The sequence below is a fragment of the Lissotriton vulgaris genome, chromosome 5 (assembly GCF_964263255.1).
Source record: "Lissotriton vulgaris chromosome 5, aLisVul1.2, whole genome shotgun sequence".
NCBI lineage: Eukaryota > Metazoa > Chordata > Amphibia > Caudata > Salamandridae > Lissotriton > Lissotriton vulgaris.
The window spans coordinates 838,170,566-838,191,258 of record NC_141693.1 but is presented as its reverse complement, the minus strand read 5'-3'; the positions used below and the strand labels follow the sequence as shown (position 1 = coordinate 838,191,258).

At 45.9% G+C, this 20,693-nt stretch overlaps 1 protein-coding gene across 4 annotated transcripts in view; it reads right to left on the bottom strand.

Annotated features, from left to right (window-relative positions):
- The window catches only part of PDLIM1 (PDZ and LIM domain 1), a 366,558-nt gene that overhangs the window by 9,565 nt on the left and 336,300 nt on the right, over positions 1 to 20,693 (bottom strand). For 2 of the 4 annotated variants that reach the window (XM_086922378.1, XM_086922376.1), the window contains one exon: positions 13,022 to 13,045. The exons of the other annotated variants lie outside the window; for them this stretch is intronic. In XM_086922378.1, the coding sequence (XP_086778504.1) occupies positions 13,022 to 13,045 (24 nt within the window). The remainder of the gene's footprint in view (positions 1 to 13,021; positions 13,046 to 20,693) is intronic. 4 annotated transcript variants of the gene reach the window in all.

Below are 20,693 nucleotides of genomic sequence, written 5' to 3'. Positions count from 1 at the left end.
CATCGTAATGAAAGGGTAATAAGAAGTTTATGGGCAAATACATGGTGAAATGACTTAACGATTTGTTAAAACAGCCACAGGGCATTGAAAATTATAAAGTAAGGAACAAATACCATTTTAAATTATTCAACAAATGGTGTTGAAAAGTGAAAAAATGTTTAGCACATACATGTGAATGTCTACTTAGAAAATGGGGAAACAGTCCAAGGAACCTAAAAAACAAGCACTTTGCAATGCAATAGGTCTCGCATTAGGAACGTTTGAGCTATTGATATTGTAAATTACAATTTTTTCATTTATGTGTTAGTTTTGAAAATAGCTAAATTAATAACTTTGTCATTTACAATGCCAATAGTTTTAACTTTCGCAAATGTGACACCTATAGCATTTGTAATGCAATATGTGTTGTATTTACGTGACTAAGATGTATTGATATTACAGAGAACAATGGCTTTTATTTTTTTTAATAATTAATACTTAAATAAAAGTTATTGTAATTTATAATGGCAATAGCTTAAACATTTGTAAATAACTTTTGTGAAGATCATGTTCAGTGTATTTTATTGTGACGAAAATCCAAGAACAGAAGTGAAATATCAACATCTTTTGTGACATTTGTAATAAAGCTTGAAACATTGAGAGAACATATTTGAACCAGTTGTTGTTGAATGGTTGCACAGATTGATGCTGTAGTGGTGCTGAGTGATGTTGTGGTGGCGACGAGTGATGCTGTGGTGTTCAGTGATGCTGTGGTAGTGCATAGTGATGTTGTGGTGCCCCTGAGCAATGCTGTGGTGGTGCTGAGTGATGCTGTGGTGATGCGATAGATAAAGTGAGTGCGATATATAGATAGAGTGAGGGCGACAGATAGATAGAGGGAGGGCGATTAATAGACAGATAGAGTGAGGGCGATGGATAGATAGACAGAGAGATAGAGTGAGGGCGGAAAAAACGGGAAGCAAGATGGCGGCCGCGTAGTGGTGGCCGTTTATAGCGCTGCAGTGAGGACATGGATTAGTACTAAAAACCCCGTCTTTTCAGCCATATACTAACTGCCTAAAATCGGTTGTAATTAGGGAAAGGACTCGATGCTGGCCGCTTGTACCCCTCGGCTGTTCTGGCTGGGGAAGCCGAGCTCTGTCAGACAGGCAGCAGTACTCGTTAGAACGTTCCTCTCTTCTTGCCGCAGGATCTGCAAGGTTGCTGGTAGGCGGAGCAGACAGAGCAGGCTGGGAGAGAGACTGGGAGAAAAGAGTGAGAAGCGGAATCTGCGGAGTTCGCGAAGTGAGCAGCGGAGCGGGGGCGCCATGGCACCTAAAGCAATTACTGGCAAGAAGGCTGCGGCGGCAGCAAGAAAGAAGGCTGAAAATGAGGAGGCGGCACTCAACGGGGGAGAGACACCACAAAGGGTGCAGACGCCTCCTGTGGAACTGGCAAAGAAAAGTAAACAGATGTTGGTGAGGACCCGCCAGGCTACAGCCTCAATTGCTGAGATATTTTCAAGAAGCGGTAAGGAGAAGGGCACAAAGACAGTGGCGGCCATGGACACGGGGGAGGGAGCTGACGCTCAGGAGGCTGCAGGTTCAAGGCAGGGGCTGAAAGCCTACTCTGGTGCTGGTGCTATGCAAGCCCCCCCTTCCCCCAGGGAAAAATATTGGATGTGCCCCAGAGATCCCCCCCCACGCTGGTAATCGCCCACACAAACCCTCGAGCGGCAGATCAGCCGGTGGCTAGCCTAATGGGGCCAGACAGTGGAATGTCAACCGCTAGTGATGAAAATACGGAAGAGTTAGGTACGAGCAAGGTGGGGAATGGAGTCAGCAGATCGGCTTGGATATGGCGATTACAACAGATCAACAGGCTCAGTGGGCTCCTGAAGTCTTTATAACAAACAATGGCGACATGATTATAGGGGGAGAGACTGGAAACGCAGGCTCCTTGGATGCTGTGATTCATAAAAGGGGGGTGGTGATGAACAGAGTGTCTGAATTAAGCAGACCACTCTTACCCAGTCCAAAGATCAGGGCTTGATCCATCACCGTTATTTATCTCACTGCACCATCCCAGCTCAGAACCTGGCTATATGCAAATCAGTCTGTCCCTGGCCCAGTGCATCATGGGAACAGGGCAGACTAAACTACCAAGCCAATTCTTCACCAGAAAGGAGACAAGCTACCGGGGACCGGTTTCTGGCATTTCAGCCGTCTTCGGCCCGGCTTGCTTAAATCCTGATGGTGCAGTGAGAAAGGGACTCATGTCGGAGTATACCCTGCCACACCTATAGTGGCCAAAAACGATTCATAAAAGGGGGTGGGGATGAACAGAGTGTCTGAATTAAGCAGACCACTCTTACCCAGTCCAAAGATCAGGGCTTGATCCATCACCGTTATTTATCTCACTGCACCATCCCAGCTCAGAACCTGGCTATATGCAAATCAGTCTGTCCCTGGCCCAGTGCATCATGGGAACAGGGCAGACTAAACTACCAAGCCAATTCTTCACCAGAAAGGAGACAAGCTACCGGGGACCGGTTTCTGGCATTTCAGCCGTCTTCGGCCCGGCTTGCTTAAATCCTGATGGTGCAGTGAGAAAGGGACTCATGTCTGAGTATACCCTGCCACACCTATAGTGGCCAAAAACGATTCATAAAAGGGGGTGGTGATGAACAGAGTGTCTGAATTAAGCAGACCACTCTTACCCAGTCCAAAGATCAGGGCTTGATCCATCACCGTTATTTATCTCACTGCACCATCCCAGCGCAGAACCTGGCTATATGCAAATCAGTCTGTCCCTGGCCCAGTGCATAAGTCCACCATAAGCGTGGAAGGGTATACTCAGATGTGAGTCCCTTGCTCATTGCACCATCAGGATTCAAGCAAGCCGGGCCGAAGACGGCTGAAATGCCAGAAACCGGTCCCCGGTAGCTTGTTTCCTTCCCAGTGAAAGAATTGGCTTGGTAGTTTGGTTTGCCCTGTTCCCATGATGCACTGGGCCAGGGACAGACTAATTTGCATATAGCCAGGTTCTGTAGCTGGGATGGTGCAGTGAGCTAAAAAACGGTGTTGGATTAAGCCCTGATCTCTTGACTGGGTGAGAGTATTCTGTTTAATTCAGAAACTCTGTCCATCACCACCCCCTGTTGTTTAATTATTTTGTCCACCATAAGCGTGGAAGGGTATACTCAGATGTGAGTCCCTTGCTCATTGCACCATCAGGATTCAAGCAAGCCGGGCCGAAGACGGCTGAAATGCCAGAAACCGGTCCCCGGTAGCTTGTTTCCTTCCCAGTGAAAGAATTGGCTTGGTAGTTTGGTTTGCCCTGTTCCCATGATGCACTGGGCCAGGGACAGACTAATTTGCATATAGCCAGGTTCTGTAGCTGGGATGGTGCAGTGAGCTAAAAAACGGTGTTGGATTAAGCCCTGATCTCTTGACTGGGTGAGAGTATTCTGTTTAATTCAGAAACTCTGTCCATCACCATCCCCTGTTGTGTAATTATTTTGTCCACCATAAGCGTGGAAGGGTATACTCAGATGTGAGTCCCTTGCTCATTGCACTATCAGGATTCAAGCAAGCCGGGCCGAAGACGGCTGAAATGCCAGAAACCGGTCCCCGGTAGCTTGTTTCCTTCCCAGTGAAAGAATTGGCTTGGTAGTTTGGTTTGCCCTGTTCCCATGATGCACTGGGCCAGGGACAGACTAATTTGCATATAGCCAGGTTCTGTAGCTGGGATGGTGCAGTGAGCTAAAAAACGGTGTTGGATTAAGCCCTGATCTCTTGACTGGGTGAGAGTATTCTGTTTAATTCAGAAACTCTGTCCATCACCACCCCCTGTTGTTTAATTACCTTGGATGCTGTGAACAGTGAAGGTACTCTGGACTCAGATAAAGAGAAGGACCCCAGTGAGTGCTTCTTCTCTGTCTCGGAAGGGGCGGAATGGTCAGAAGAGGAGGATGAATGAAGCTCTTACATGGGGACAGCAACTTGGAATCTGAGATCGACCCTGAACAAGAACTCCCGGCGACCGTAATAAGACCTATTACCCTACCAAAAACACATGAGCAGTCCCAACGAGATCTAAGCTGGGATCACTCCTCCTCAATGCCACTTCAGGGCAGCCCTAACTTGGAAACAACCCAACTCCCACTCCTGGAGGTAAACCATCAGGCAATTCTGGCACATAGGGAGGAAACATACCAGCACAGCCGCTAATCCCAAGCGGCGATGAGGAAGATGCAGGGCGTGGTCAGGAAACTATCTAAAGCCTGTGTTAATGTGGGGGACAGAGTCTCGAACCTCGAGGAGAGGGCAGTCACAACGGAAGGAGAGGTGGCCGCGGCTATCAGCAAAGTCGAGTCTCAATGCGCCCAGGTTACCGACATCCAATGGAAGCTAGAGGACATGGAGAACAGGCTCAGAAGAAACAACCATAGGGTGCTGGGAGTACCCGAGGGGGCAGAAGGGATGGATGTTAGAGCTTATGTCATCAAGCTCTTCGAGTCTGCATTTCCAGAGTTATCTAGCTGGAATTGGGCTGGAGAATTCCAGAGGGCACATCAAACTCCTTTCAAAATACGCCGCAATGCAAGGGAAGGGGACAAACCAAGGGCAATCTTAATCTTCCTGAGCAACTTTATTTTGAGGCAGGCCATCGCGGAAAAAGCGAGACCAGATGTGAAGGAATTTTATTCTTTGTCCGTCCAGACTACTGCCACATGACGGTTGAGAGGCGCTGGAGGCTAAGGCAGCTGATCAAGCCCTTTCGGGACAAAAAAACGCAAGCCTGTCTTATAAATCCAGTGCAACTGAAGATAACTAATGAAGGGCGGACACAATATTTCTCATCGGAAGTAAAGGCGCAAGAATATCTGAACTCTCTAGGCAGGCACTGAATAATTTTGTCTACCCTATAGTATAGTAAGGTTGGCAAAGTACAGTTTGCTGTTGGAATCTAATGTAATAAGGGGTATCACATTTTGAAGTAGTGTCTAAGATAGTCCTCACGGTCTTCACTGCAAACCATCACATGCACAGACTAAGGTCAGAGCGCTTCACGAGGGAGGGTGCACGGTTCAGGGGGGAGGAGAGGGTTGGAGGGGAGGCGATGGGGGTTGGGGGGAGGGGTAGGGGTTGGGGGGTGCTCTGGTGGAGGGGAAAAAATGCAAAAAAGAGAATCCTTGGCACAATTGTAAATCTAATCCGGCATATGAAACATGACCTATGTCTTGAACGCGACATCATCAGTCAACTTGTGTTGGTTAAAAAGAAGGTAGAATGCAAACAGAAGAATGTCCAAACTTAAGATATGCTCTTTGAATATCGGGGGCTTAAATGGCGGGAAAAAAGGGGGAGACTGGCTGAATTTGTAAAATCTGAACAGATGGATATCTTGTGTCTACAAGAAACACATTTACCTTGGGGGAAAAAACATTTGTTGAATTTAAGTGGTTATAAGATTCTGTCTTGCTCCTCTGAGACCTCAACAGTAAGGGGGGTGGCTATTATAGGAAAAGGCTGGCCTAGGTGGGGTTAAACGCTTTAGCTGATGTTATGGGCAGATGGGCACTGTGTGAGATGAATATAGGTATTACCATCTGTAGGATATGTGGTTCAAATCAGGACGATCCCGAGGTTTTCGAATGTATAGAAAAGGAATTGATTGGGTGGCCTACCCCTATTGTGGTCTGTGGGGATCTGAATATTGCAGCAGAATTTTTTGGGGGGGAACTCCCAATTCTGGTCGTAAGCCCAGGGTTTTCCGTGCTGTCTGCTCCATGATGCAATCACATGGATTAAGAGATGTATGGGGGAATAAGGAACCGGGAAACCCGGGTTTACCTATTTCTCCTGCCCATTCCAGAAGTATACCAAACTAGATTATTTTATGGTTTCATCTTCAGAACTCAGCAAGGCAAAGATTCTAAAACTACCAAAAATACTCTCAGACCACAACCCACTAACCCTGACCCTGGACTCCCCTAGGCCAGTTAGGAAGCATAGGCCCTGGTCTTTCGATAGAAAGTTAATAGCAGATAATGCCTATGTGGAACACATTAAGAACTGGTCTCAGGGATATTTTGACGCAGACAGGTTTAGCGCGTCACGAAACACTGTCTGGGGCGCTTACAAAGCAGCATTAAGGGGGGAGACCATCAGTTATGCGGCCCAATCGAGGAAAATAATCAGTTCAGAGAGGGAACAGTTAGTGGATCAACTGATAGGAGCGGAGGAACGACACAGGAGAGATATATCGCAGGGTAGAGAGGGGACAGAAAGTCAAACAAAAGTTAGCTCTATTAAAGCGTAAATACATAAACAAATGGCAAAAAAGCAGCCTCTGAATATCAAGGGTAGAGAGGCAGGCTCTATGAGACAGGTGAACAAGCGGGAAGGGCGCTTGCACTTCGTATCAGACAGGCTTCCTCTAAAAATGTAATAACCCGTATTGTAGAGCAGGGCCAAGAATATGTTGAACCCCTGGAAATTCTGAATGTTTTTAAAAACTATTACCAAATCCTATATTAGGAGGAGTCTGCCCTAGAGATACCACCGGGAGAGCTAGGGGAGGAAGGAATTTAATTTGGGGGGGGGGGGGGGGGGGAGGGAAACCTTGGAAAAGGATATCACTATGGATGAATTTCTGGGAGCCAAACAAGAGCTGGCACTAGGCAAGGCGGCAGGCCCAGACGGTATACCCTTAGAAGTATATAAAAAGGTATCAGAGGAAACAGCTCCATTGCTCCTCGACCTATTTAATGGCATAATAAATATGGGCAAAATAACTGAATCGTGGAAAGGCACAAATATAGTAGTGTTCCACAAGAAAGGGAAGTCAAAAGAAAATCCTATTTTATTTATTTTATTTTGAAAGTTTTATATAGCGCGAACAAGATCTTTGCAGATATCAGAGCGCTTTACAAAGCAGGGAATACCAACAAGAGAGTGAGTGGCAGGTCATCAGGTATAGTGAAATTATACGTGAGGGAGCAAAGTAGAACAGGTACATCAATAATGCAAGTATTACAGATAAATGTTCTAACTTAATGCTGGACTAGACCAATACTAACGTACTTTTTTCTTTGAAATTATATTACTTCTCTTACTTTTGCCCTTTTCTTTGTTCTCTTTCTTTCCGTTTTTCTCAGCCCCCACCCTCCCTCACACAGCCACCCTTTACAGTGCCATGCTAAAATACCAATATGCTGTTGCTCATAGTTGAATAATGTACGACACTGTTATTCTAGGACCATCCTGAGCCTCATTTGTGATACTATATCACTATCAGCATTAATTGAATGTCGTCGTGTGCAAAATGTAACAATATTTTTCTTCTTTCAATGATTTGTTAAGAATTTGCAACAATTCTTTTTAATTTGTGCACTACATTACCCATAATGCCGCATTAAGACCATGTGGGTGTATAAATAAGTGCAACAATGAAGGGACTCACCTACCGTGATCAAAGCCGTGGAGGCTGAAACGCGTCGGTTGAGCTTTATACAATAAAACTATTTCTGAATACTATATTCTTCCCCTGAGTGCCGCGTCATTTGGAGTGATATATATATACAAATTTCTTTTCCACTTCTATCCCGCCACCTACCCTTCTCTATTCAAATATCTGAATAACATATCCACCACTCAAATTACTTCATATTTTAAAATACTAATTTTCAGTCACTAATCCTTTATGGGTTACGGAGTAGCGTGCTACTCGCCAGAAAAGTGATTCAACACCCATCAGGGGTAACAGGTTCTATATGAATGCAAACCTTTCTTCCCCTTCTATCCCTCCCCTATCCTTCTCTCTCCAAATAACAAACTAAAATCCAACACTCAAATTACTTTCATATTTCACCATACTAATTCACCACTAATCCTTTATGGGTTTCCGGAGTAGCGTGCTTCAACACCCCATCAGGGGTAACAAGAACTACGTAAATACAAACTTTTTTCCTCTTCTGTCCTTATGCTATCCTTCCGAATCCAAATAACTGACTAACCTACCCACCACTTAAAATTTACTAGCATGTTTCACTATACTAATTCAACACTAATCCTCTATGGGTCCCGGAGTAGCGTGCCACTTGCCAAAAAAAAGCGCTACGATGTCTCTTCAGGGGTAGTAAGTGATATACATATGCAATTTAAATACAATACAATGATCAATATCTCGTATGAAACGCATGTGATGTGTTAAATTGTGAGATTTTGAAAAATATGTCCACTTGAAACGATACAGTGTTGTACGCAGATTCTAAAAGCCCTCTCATAGGTGGTGGTGAATGAATGTGGGGCCTCTTCCTTGACTGTTCTCTATATAGGAGAGACCCAACGTGTACCCCCATCAACTTGGAGCACTTCTGTGTTTATTATCTGATGTTTCTTTATGGAAGTTGCTTTATGCTGAGCCAATTGTCCTTAAGGGATTACTGTTGGAATTATGTCCTCTGTACATTGTAGCCTACGCATACAGACGATCTGATGTGTAACATATGCTGTGCTTTAAATTCCATGCCCTTTCACCATCAAATCAATAAAGAGGTTTCGAAAAGAAACAACATTTTTTTTTTATTAAAGATCACTTAAACTGCTCACAAATATAAGTGGAGGGACTTGAGGTGTTACCCTCGGCCGAACACAGAGAGTAGAGTGCAAGTTGATGGGTGCTAGGAGGATAAAACACCCAACGATAGAGGTGTGGTTGTGCCAGGATGGTCAGGTAGTGGAGGATTCTGAGCTTGGAATGGGTATGACTTAGGAGAAGGGGCAGTTCGAGGTGAGACTGTAGATGGATTTGAATACCAGGCTGAAGGGTTAGTACACGGCCGAGTTGCGAACTGTGTGCCAGCCGGCCTGACAGGGCGAAAAAGGAAGAGACGACCTAGACAAAGTGGAATGGGTGTGGGTGACAAAACTGACATTTCTGAACGGGTGGGAGGGCGAGAGGACAGTAAATATTTCAAGGCACTACAAGTATTGCCTTAGTTAGTTACCGGTAATGGATGAGCGTTAGGCGCTGCGAGGCCCTTCAGTGACTAATGGGAAAGAGATGGGCGGACATTTCATTTCACAGATGAGTGTAACTATCTCTGAAACTAGGCCGCCCATCGGGAAACAGGCGGTAGGAGGGGGATATAGAGGCTAGAAAGAGGGATTTGGGTCGAAGCCGTGAGGGACGTACATGGGTCTAGTCGAACTAATTTAATAAAACAATAACCTACTGTGCAGGCTTTGGCATCGCAACACCCCGTGCTTAATTTGTAAAACGAACGAAGTGCGGGTGCCGGACAGTCTGAGAAGGGGGGGGGGGAGGAGAAATGCGACACGGCGGGCAGGGGAGGGGGCGGAGCGGGTAAAAAAAAAAAACAAGACGGAGGGAAGGTAGAGAAGGGGAGGGGGGAGGAGAAATGCGACACGAGTTTTGCAGCAAAAGAATGCAAACCCAGGATGGATCCATATTCACGGGCTGGAACGTCTTTGTTTAGTGGTTATTGCTCGTGGGTGAGCAGCTGCTTAAGCAACAAGACGGAGGGAAGGCAGAGAAGGGGAGGGGGGAGGAGAAATGCGACACGGCGGGCAGGGGAGGGGCGGAGCGGGGAGAGGGTGTGAAAGCAGCAGGGGCCTGGCAGACGGCTGAGGGAACTGAAGAAATGCGACACGGCAGGCAGGGGAGGGGGCGGATCGGGGGTGTGGGAGGAGTGCAAGGCAGGCGGCTGGGGGCATGTGCACGCGCTTGTAAGCTCAATGCGCATGCGCATTGACCTTGATTTTCACGGGCACTGCAAGGAATCGCCACGATTCCTTGCAAGTTGGTTAAAGACTGTTTAAGCCCCCATAGTCTCGCAAGCTCGATGCGCATGCGCATCGACAGGCGAGACCTAAAAAACTATCTCCAGGAACAATACCGGAAGTTGAGCGAAGTTGAAACTCAGTTGGTGCAGGCTATTAGCAATAAGGTAGAAATAGAACAGGCACAAACTAAGGTGGCTATTGTCAAATCCTCTATCATAGAACTATCATCAAATAAGGCAGCAGGGAAATATTGTGCTTGGCGGTCTAAATTGTAGGAGTGTGGTGAAAGAGTGGGTCAGGTTTTGGCGATTCAGGCAAGACAACGAATAACCCAAGAAAGCATATTAGCAATAGAAGATCCGGGGGGTAGGGTCGGTTACTGAACCATGAGACATTAAAGCTGCCTTTCAACGTTTCTACCAGAAACTTTATAGCGAAGATATCAACAATGATGAGGAAATATTGCAGAATTACTTAGATGGAGTTCCATTGGAGAAGTTAATTCCAGAAGAACGGGAGGCTTTAGAATCCCCAATAACACCAGAGGAGATCCATGGTGCCATGTGCTCTTTGGTTAACGGAAAGGCAGTAGGACCAGATTCTATACCTGGAGAGTTTTACAAGATCTTTGCCTCTTCCTTACAGGAAATTAGGAAGGATGTTTTTTGTAGAGCCCAAAACGGGCATGGTGCCACGGGATCTTGGGGAACAGTTAACATTGTCGTCTTTCCCAAAAAAGGAAAGCCAGCTAATGAAATGGGTAAAGTAATGGCGTCCCATTACTTTAATAAATAGTGATGTTAAAATATTCGCTAAAATATTAGCAACTCGCTTGGCGGCCCTTATTAAGAAATGAGTCTCCCCAACCCAGCATGGGTTTGTACCAGGACGTAGTACAATAGACCACATTCAGAGGGTTATTGCCATCTTTGACGTAGCAGGGATTACCAGGGACCCGATCGGGCTTATCCTGCTTGATGTGGAAAAGGCCTCTGATAGGGTCTCCTAGTCTTTTTTATGGGCAATATTAAAAAATAGAGGGTTAGGAGATAAATTCATAACGGCTATCAGAACAATGTATAGAAATTCGATAGCACAATTATTAATCATGGGAGAGATGTCAGACCAGATATTTATTGGTAGAGGGACCCGGCAGGGGTACCCTTGCTCCCCCTACTTTTGCACTTTATATAGATCCCCTGGTTAGGATTGAAGCTAATAACCTGATTGCAGGAGTCCAGAGTAATGGGGGGGGGGGCCTACAAAAATACTAGCCTGTGCTCACAATCTCGCAATAATGACTCCAAACCCCATGTAAGCTTTAAGCGAGATTGAGAATGACGCTGACCTGTTTGGAAAATTATCGGGCTATTGCTTGAACAAAACAAAACTCAGATTCTGGTCGGTAATTGCCTTCAGATGAATGCTGCACGAGTGCTTAAAAAACGGTATTTAATTGTCTTGAGAACCTTCAGCTTACGATGGTTGGGAGGTGTAATGCCATCAAAATGATTTTTCTGCCACAGACTTTATATTTCTTTAGGGCTATCCCCCTGACGGTATGTAATGCCTGGTTTACTACAATAAATAAACTCTTTTCTAAGTTTATCTGGGCTAATTGTCGACCTCGGAGAGCACTTAAATTACTAACTTTGCCCAGAGACAGAGGGGGGTGGGCAGTTCCCAATCTTCAATTATACCATTGGGCGGCAATGCTACAGAAAATGGGGATATTGCTCAATGAAAAAGACGATACATTGAGGTTAGGCTCCTCTGTTTCTACTTTTGAGTTGATTTTAGGAACTGAGGCAAAATCTGTTAGAGAATGAACGAGGAGAGATAGAAGACTCACTATATTTGGCCCAGACATCTTTCATTGCGGTTAATCTACAATTACAATGCTTTAAAACATGGTTTAATTAGTATATTACACCTGCCAAAATCGCTAAATGGGGTAGAGAACCAGGTTCTACTTGTCCCTGGTGCCAGTATCCTGCAGCAGTCAGGTTTGCCACATGTCCAGGTCTAGACACTTTGAAATACAGCCTAAGCACTATTTTGGCAACTATGTTGGGCAGAGAAATTGACTTATCACCTCAATTGATTGTATTAGGGGTGGGGTGTCCTCCTTTCTTAAGCCAGTGCCAGTCCTTTCTATTTATTGCTTTGACAGTTTTTAGATTATGTTTAGTTACGTATTGGCTCGATCCTGTTCCCCATCGGGCCAACAATGGCTAGAAAGACTTCTTGCAATATACATATTTGAAATAGTCTTATATTCTAGAAAAGGCCGCAAAGCAAAAGCTAACGGGTTGGCTATTTAGGCACCTCTAATGAATTGGTCTTATCTGAATTGTGAATAATGAATTTTTGAATATCCTGCTTTACATTTTATCTAATTTCTTTAATATTTGACAATGAAATCGGTTTTTTACTTAGTATGGGTCAGGAATGGGGAGGATAGGAGGGATGTGGATACAATTACGTAATGTTTTCTGCTGTCTGCTCAATCAGATTTGTTTATATGTGTGAAAATGCTAATAAAGATTTTTTTTTTTATTAAAGAGAATTACTAGCAAGACCAATAGGGCTGACTTGCATTCTGAGGCCCGGACAAAAACATCTAAAAAAAAACAAAACATGCTGCAGGGAAAAGACACAATTAAACATGATTAATTTCTTTACACATCGCATATACAAGAAAAATAATTTCATGTGGGATGATCCAGAGTTCTTTTGAGATGTACCTTAGTCTCTCATGCACTATAATTCAAGCATGCCATATGTAGTAGGCTAACAGACCTAACAGTGAATAGCACTATATAGTTTGTAAAGAATTGTTAACAATAGGTGTTGGAAACAGCTGTGCTGAGAAGCCAGACATAAAAGGTAGATGTGCTCCAGCTTGGTATGAAAGCGAGTGGCACATTGTTTTGAATCCAGCCAGTATAAGCCCAATTCATAAATCATTTTGCACACCCAAATCAGTGGCAGAGCTGCTGAGTGAGATTTTGAGACACAAATCTCGTTCATGCATATATCTAAGGAAGGACAACATGCATGTGGTAGAATAAAGTGTGTTTTCAACCAGGGCAAGTGATATACTAGCAAGTGCATTTTGTGGGGTGCATGGATAATGTCTTTTTATTGCCAGTAGTGGAACAAAAAACATTTGCATGCGTAGAAGTGAAATAAACTGACAATAGTGGGTATTTCAGAAAAACTACCTTTTTCGCAGGTAGTCTCTTCATCTGTTTCAAAAAGGAAAAAATAAGTTTATTACTTTTTTTTCTTGAAATAACACATATTCTTAGGCCTTGAAAATTGTTATTTGATGTTAACTTGCCCAGGAAATCTTTCACTTTTTATTGGTGTTCCTCCTCGTGCCAGTAGAGTGTGCTTCCAAAGTGAGCACGCCTTTACATGACTGCTTGTGTGAAAGGACCTTGTTGTGGAGGATAAAACTACCACCATCAGAACACATCATGTTCTGTTTCTCACTCCCTGGCAAAAACAACCCAACACCCCCACAAATAGGATCATTACTTACAGCTAAACTTCATTTTCCCCCGATTAAGGTCCCCTTCGTCCCAGTCCTAACAAGGTGAGGCTGTCCCGCCCCGTGACAGGCACTTCACACTCTGTTTATTTTTTATTTCCTATACCCTTAAAGGCTCCTCCCTCCCTTCAACAGACCTATAAGTAACAAGTCAAGATAGGTGCAAAACTGATAAGGAGGGAGGGAGGAACCCTGACTAGGATGAGGAGGACCTTAATCAGGGTAATGAAGTGTACTGATCAGTAATGATCTCATTAGCCACTCATAGGACCTCCTTGTCCCAGTCTTAACAAGGAGAGGAAATCACGAGCAAAGAAGACCACGCATCTGAAATGCTTATGTATCATTTATTAAACATATCAATTACTTCATTGCTACCTTAACCACACCAGAACCAAAATTGTCCATGGTAGAACTTATCACAGAGTCGATAGTGACTAACAAATGTGTAATGGGATGCCCATGTGGCTGCCCTACAAATTCCCTGAATAGGAACCCCACCTGCCTTTGCCCAAGAGGTGGAAACCGATCTTGTTGCATGACCTTGACCTCCAGAAGGGAAAACCTGGCCCAGAGATTTATAAGCCTGTCGTACCCATCTGCTCAGAGTAGCAGGGGTAACATTTTTAGCTCTATTTACACTGCCAAAAGAGAAAAATATTGAATTAGATAACCTGAACTCCTTTGTGCATTGAAGGAAAACCAATAAGGATCACTTGATGTCCAACAAAGAAGGAACCTGAGCACGTCCTTCTTGAAAAACTGGGAGAATTATCTCCTTCTCAGTAGCGGCTGATACCAACCAGGGGTCATGGGGGGCAGCGGGCCTGGGGGACAGATGGAGGGAGAGGGGAAATTATTTTTACTGCCAACCACCGCCTCTTCTTTCTCCGACCTCCTCTCTGCACAGCAGGAAGCACACAACCTCCCAGAAACCCCTGGCCAATCACAACGCTGCCTTAGCAGCGCTGTGATTGGTCTGAGTACTGTGGTTCGGCACTCAGACAGGGGCTGGCAGGCTGTGCATGTTCTACACGCAGGTTGTAATACAGCCTGCATGGTGAACATTCAGAGCGCTCATGAGGCTTTGGCCGCCCGAGACGGCGCAAAAGCGTCATGCGCAATTTAGGTGCTGCCACCACTCATCCCCCTGTGATGCACGGGGAGCCCAGACCCACTCGACTGGCTTCAGCTGAAAGTTGAATACAGAAAACAAAATGATAATGAACGTTATCATTTTATTTTTTGTATTTAGCTTGCAGCTGAAGCAATGGGGCGCGCTCCTCCACCTTAGTGGAGGAGCCGCCACTGCTCCTGCTGCAAATGAAACTTTGAATTAATTTTAGTAATGAACTTTAGATCAGGCCTAAGCACTAGCCAACCTGGAAGAATCTGAAAATATGGAAAAGACACAGCCAGGGGCCCAAGTTCACCTAGGCGTCTGGCAGATGTTATTGCCAACAAAAAATAGGTTATTTGTGATCTGCCTCTTCTAAAGGTTCAAACGGAGGAAGCTGTAATCCCCCCAGGACAGTAGGTACATCTCAGGTGGGAGGAATGGGCTGTGTGAGAGGCCTACCCAAACAAAAACTCTTCAACAATCTAAAATCTAATGGACTAATTTTCTCCAAATCACAAGTAGAACCTCTAAATTCTTAACGAGCAACCTACTGGGCTGCCAGCGTTGATGGAGACACATTATTAAGGAAAACCTCTCTCAAGAACTCAAGTATTTGCAAATCATCCACCGTCACTTTATCAAAATCCTCTTAGAGAACATCATTTAGCAAAGAAACTTTTGATATGCAGAAAGGGTCAATTCCTTTCTAGACAATTGATTATATTCTGCTATTAAAGTCTTTGGAGAGACAAAAAAAAAAGTGGAAACCACTGCGCCTTGGACCGAAGGCAGGTATCAAAATCACTAGTATCCTCTCTTCAGGAATCTTTTGAAGCACCACAGGAGGAGGGGAGTTGAAGGGAAGGAATACAAAAGCCCCTGAGGCAAGGAAACTGACAATCCATCCACCACCCAGGTGTGTTGACAATTTACCTTAGTGCAAAAGACTGGTACCATTGCATTGAGAGGGGAGGCAAACAAATCAATCTAAAGGTTCCCAAATATCTGGAAAATTTGTAGATACAGTGACTGAGATAAGATGTTACTACAAAAGACTGAATATTACTCCTATGAACTGAATCTGTTGCACCAGTTCCAGGTGAGGCTTCAGGATGTTCAGCTTGAAACCCATTTGCTGGAGAAGACTGGTGGATGATGTTACCACTTTCTGAGTCTGATGGAGCAAAAGCAGACATTAACCAAGGACAGATGGAAAAACCTTCAAGATGTAATAAAGCCACCACAAGGGCCATTACCTTTGTGAAGGTCCTTGGAAGACAAGCTGAAAGGCAGGACTTGAGACTGATAATAGCACCCCTCGACCGCAAACCTCAGGAATTGTTGGCATAAAGGGTGGAGCTGAAATATGGAAGTATGCATCCTACAGATCCAATGTCACCAAAAATGAGGCTCTTTTGATCAGCAGGATGATAGATTGAAGACTGATCATTCGAAACGGTTCAACTTTGACATATTTATTTAGCGATTTCAAGGTCAGAATTGGATAAAAATAATCACCTGGCTTTCGAACAAAAACAGAACCAAATAAAAACCTTTCATTTCTTGATGAGGGGGCACTGGAATCACAGCCCTTTTCAAGAGTCATTTTTAGAGTCCTGTCAACATGACCCCTGCCTTCCCCTTGTCCCTTGATAACACTGGATAACCGAACACATCTCTTCGAGGAGGAGAGAGAAAAGGAATCTAATAACCTTAATGAATAACTGACATAACCCACTTGTTCTGCATTAACCATTCCTCTTTGAAGAGTGGAAGTCTTGCTCCCACCTCCATATAGTCATTTTGGGGCGGATTCCAGAAAGGATTGTCTCTGGGGCCGGGATTTGCTGGCAAACACGACTCCCTGTCCTCGAGCCCAGCCATGAAAGGATCACAGGCATCCTGTTGTATCTGGAAATTTCATTTCTGAAAAAAAGATCTTTTCCATTGAAACAATTTGAAATGCTTCAACAATATCTTCTCATTTACCAATCTTTGCACCATATGATTTTAATCTTCCACGAAGAGTTTGGGACCTAAGAATGGGAGTTTTTGAACTAGAGATCTTTGATGTGCCTCTAGTTTCCATGGTTTTATCCATAATGCTCTGCGACCTGCTATTGCTGTACTTGCCGCAGATACTGATGCCCACAAATTATGTAATGTTACATCAGAAAGGAACATAGGCAGAGCTTTCATCTGTGCCAGGACTGGTGTGGGATCCTCCTTCTCCTGGACAGCCAAACATTTTCTCAAAGTCTTTCAAGAAAACCTAGAATGCGTAAGCACCATAAGTACTAGCGCAGAAACCATAATGAGACGCTGCACAGGACTGTTTAAAGGCAGCTTCTACCTTTTTGTCTACGGCGTGAGACAGAGTGGATTCCACAGTTGACAACGAGGAAGAAGCAGCCATGGAGGCCAAAATACAGTTAACTTTTGGAACTTGTGGAAACTGTTCCTCGACCTGTTCTATAAGATACCTTTTGTTCAAGAACCTTGGAAGACTCCGATTGTCAATATCCTTCCACTCCTTGAGAAAAATATCCTTTATAATATAATTTAAAGGAAGATCACAAGAGATGCACTGTAGTGTGAATAAAAACCTTGTTCATCAATAATTCTTGGTTTAAATCCCAGTTCTTTCTGGATATGGAGCAACATGTCCTGAAAGACTTTCCTGTGTACATACTTTCCTTTAGGGGAAACATCTTGGACATCTTTCAGGCCACATTTCTGGTGCTTGGCTTGGGGTTCGTTGAGAGCTGCATCCACAGTCTGATCTATCATTTATTGAAGATCAGATTCAGATATCTGCAAAATATCATTCTCCTTCAACACGTTCACATTTTTCCCTGTTGTGCCACCTTTCGTCCCCCCACAGGAGAGGATTCCTGAGATGCTTCAGTTGAGGTGCAGGTGAATGTACACAAAACACCCAGAAGTACACAGTGCTAACAGCACTGCTTACTATTTATCTTGTTTCCTAGCAACAAACTCCCGTATTTCACAAGACCTTGCTGCTAAGAAGAGCCAGAAAATGCAGTGTGCAGCTGTCAACGATCACACATTTATCAAAGCGCGTTCCGGAGCACTGTTCCTGAACCAGAGAACTAGTAGAACTCTGTTCCTGACCACCGGCTCGCAGGCCACACGATTACAAGCGGAGAAAATAAAAACAAATCATGCCGCTTAAAAACCCCAGCCCTGGGTATGGACAGGGAGCGCATCCAACTAAACAATTAGTGCAAAGCAGGGACGGATTGGTACTGCGGGCACTCGGGCATTGGCCCATGGGTCGGTGTCTCAGTATCCTCTGTGGGCCGTTTTTTTCTCCTTTTCCAGTCCACAGAGGGCACTGGACAGGGAGAGTAAAGCCATGTGATTCAGCGATTATGAGCTGTGACCTCTCCTTGACCCCCTGCCCTGCCAGGCAATCAGGCTGATGGTGGGCTGGAGAGCGGGTGATTGTGTGCCAGAATCGACCTCCCTGGAAACCAATTGCTCAGTCCATTGAGCCATTTTCATCTCGGCCTCCCTGGGGCCCACGCAGCACAGAAACGGTGTTTGCATTTGACACCACGCCCCCAGCCCTTCTCATTCATGGCATAGTGGGCGAGGAAGAATGGGTCTCGCTGTGGGGGCCAGGTGATGTTGTGAACTCACAGGATCTTCACCTCGAATGTGGGCCACTTTTTTCAGCAGTGCCCGGGCCAAATTGTGATCCCAATCCGACCCTGGTGCCAAAGATGTAAATTTACAAAACAGCAAAGATAATAAAATTAAATGTCGCGGACAGGAGAAAGAACAAGACTTTAGGAGCAAGTGAGGAGCCTTTAAAGCACGGGTACTCATAGTACGGCCCGCGGGCCAGGGGCGGCCCGGCAAGCCTTCCCTGGCGGCCCGCGGACCTTGCAGACATGTACCCGTGTTTAAATTTTTTTTTTTTTTTACAGTGTCAGCAAAAACCCCTGCGGCAGCGCGACTCAGACTGCTGCTCTGTGGGGGCCGGGCGATTCCCTTCGTAGTCAGAGTGGGGCTGCAGGGGGGCTAAGAGGTGACAAAGCCTCATTAACATACGAAGTGTCTTTTGAAGACGTGTGAAGTGCTCCGGTGAGGCTGTGTTTGTGGGTGTGCCTGCCCAGAAGCTGTCTCAGCCCGGGCGCACGGGCAAGGTGGAGGGAGGGAGACAGGGAGGGAAAGGGAGGGCGAGAGACAGGGAGGGAGAGGGATGGCAGGAGAGTGATGGCAGGAGAGTGATGGCAGGAGAGTGAGGGCAGGAGAGTGAGGGAGAGGTAGAGCGAGGGAAGGAGAGAGTGAGGACGAGGGAGAGGGAGGACGAGGGAGAGGGAGGACGAGGGAGAGAGTGAGGGAAGGAGAGAGTGAGGGAAGGAGAGAGTGAGGGAAGGAGAGAGAGAGGGAAGGAGAGCGAGGGAGGGAGAGCGAGGGAGGGAGAGCGAGGGAGGATAGAGTGAGGGAGGAGAGAGTGAGGGAGGAGAGAGTGAGGGAGGAGAGAGTGAGGGAAGGAGAGAGTGAGGGAAGGAGAGAGTGAGGGTGAGGAGAGAGGGAGGGCGAGGGGAGAGGGAGGGCGAGGGAAGGAGAGAGCGAGGGAAGGAGAGAGCGAGGGAAGGAGAGAGGGAGGGAGAGAGTGAGGGAAGGAGAGAGTGAGGGAAGGAGAGTGAGGGAGGGAAGGAGGGAGAGGGAAGTAGAGTAAGGGAGCCCGCCAAGAGTGAGGGAGCCTGCTAAGAGTGAGGGAGCCCGCTAAGAGTGAGGGAACCCGCTAAGAGTGAGGGAGCCCGCTAAGAGTGAGGGAGCCCGCTAAGAGTGAGGGAGGGAGCCCGCTAAGAGTGAGGGAGGGAGCCCGCTAAGAGTGAGGGAGGGAGACAGAGTGAGGGAGGGAGACAGAGTGAGGGAGGGAGACAGAGTGAGGGAGGGAGACAGAGTGAGGGAGGGAGACAGAGAGAGGGAGACCGAGGGAAAGAGGGAAAGGGAAGGAGGGAGAGGGAAAGGGAAGGAGGGAGAGGGAAGGAGAGAGGGAGACAGAGGGAAGGAAGGAGAGAGAGAGACAGAGGGAAGGAGGGAGAGGGAAACAGAGTGAGGGAGAGGGAAACTGAGGGAGAGGAAACAGAGTGAGGGAGAGGGAAACAGAGTGAGAGAGAGGGAAACTGAGGGAGAGGGAAACAGAGTGAGAGAGAGGGAAACTGAGGGAGAGGTAAACAGAGTGAAGGAGAGGAAAACTGAGGGAGAGGGAAACAGAGTGAGGGAGAGGAAGACAGAGATGGAGAGGTATACAGAGATGGAGAGGTAGACAGAGATGGAGAGGGAGATATAGAGAGTGAGACATTCAGAGTGAGTGAGACAGAGGGAGAGAGGGAGTGAGCAAGACAGAGGGAGAGAAAGAGTGAGACAGAGGGAGAGAGGGAGTGAGACAGAGGGAGAGAGGGAGTGAGACAGAGGGAGAGAGGGAGCGATACAGTCAGAGTGAGGGAGACAGATGGAGACAGAGAGACAGAGGGAGAGAGAGGGAGGGAGAGAGAGTGAGGAGAGAAAGAACGAGAGAGAGAGAGAGAGAGAGAGAGAGAGAGAGATGTGTGTATGCCGGGTCTGGTGGCTCAGTGGACGAAGGCGTCCGCTGCAGGGACCTGTGGTCAAGCTCATGGTCACAGTTTTTTTCTTGTTGCTCTAGCCCCGCCCCTTCCCCCACTGACCCCGCCCCCACCAGTGCGGCCCTCGGACATAAACCACACTGTAAATTTGGCCCCCTAGAGAAAGTTTGTGAGTACCCATGCTTTAAAGGAATAGAAATTTTTTATAAGGACTAGGTGCCAGGTGCTTGTCTGGGGTCGGGAACGCCTTACCGTGTTATGACTGGGACATGAAGGTCTTATGCGGGGAAATTGATTAGTCAAGTATCCAGGGACTATGTATGTCCTAAAAAACAGGGAATGGCAGACGGTTATGATTTTCAACACCAACTCAGGACTGATTTCCTGTTATAATTTTTATTTTGCTAGTCTTAATTCTTGTAAAGGGAATTCGGTGTTAAAGCACTTGCCACCATTGGTAATTTGGTGGTGTTACAGCCCTAATCCAGCAGAGAGACTTTGACAGCCGGGCAACTGTTTTCTCCCCTACGAAATCCTAGGTGTCAGATTTGATTTACTCCATTTCCTACACATGGTAAAATAACCACTGTTCCTAGAATGAAGCATGTTTAGCT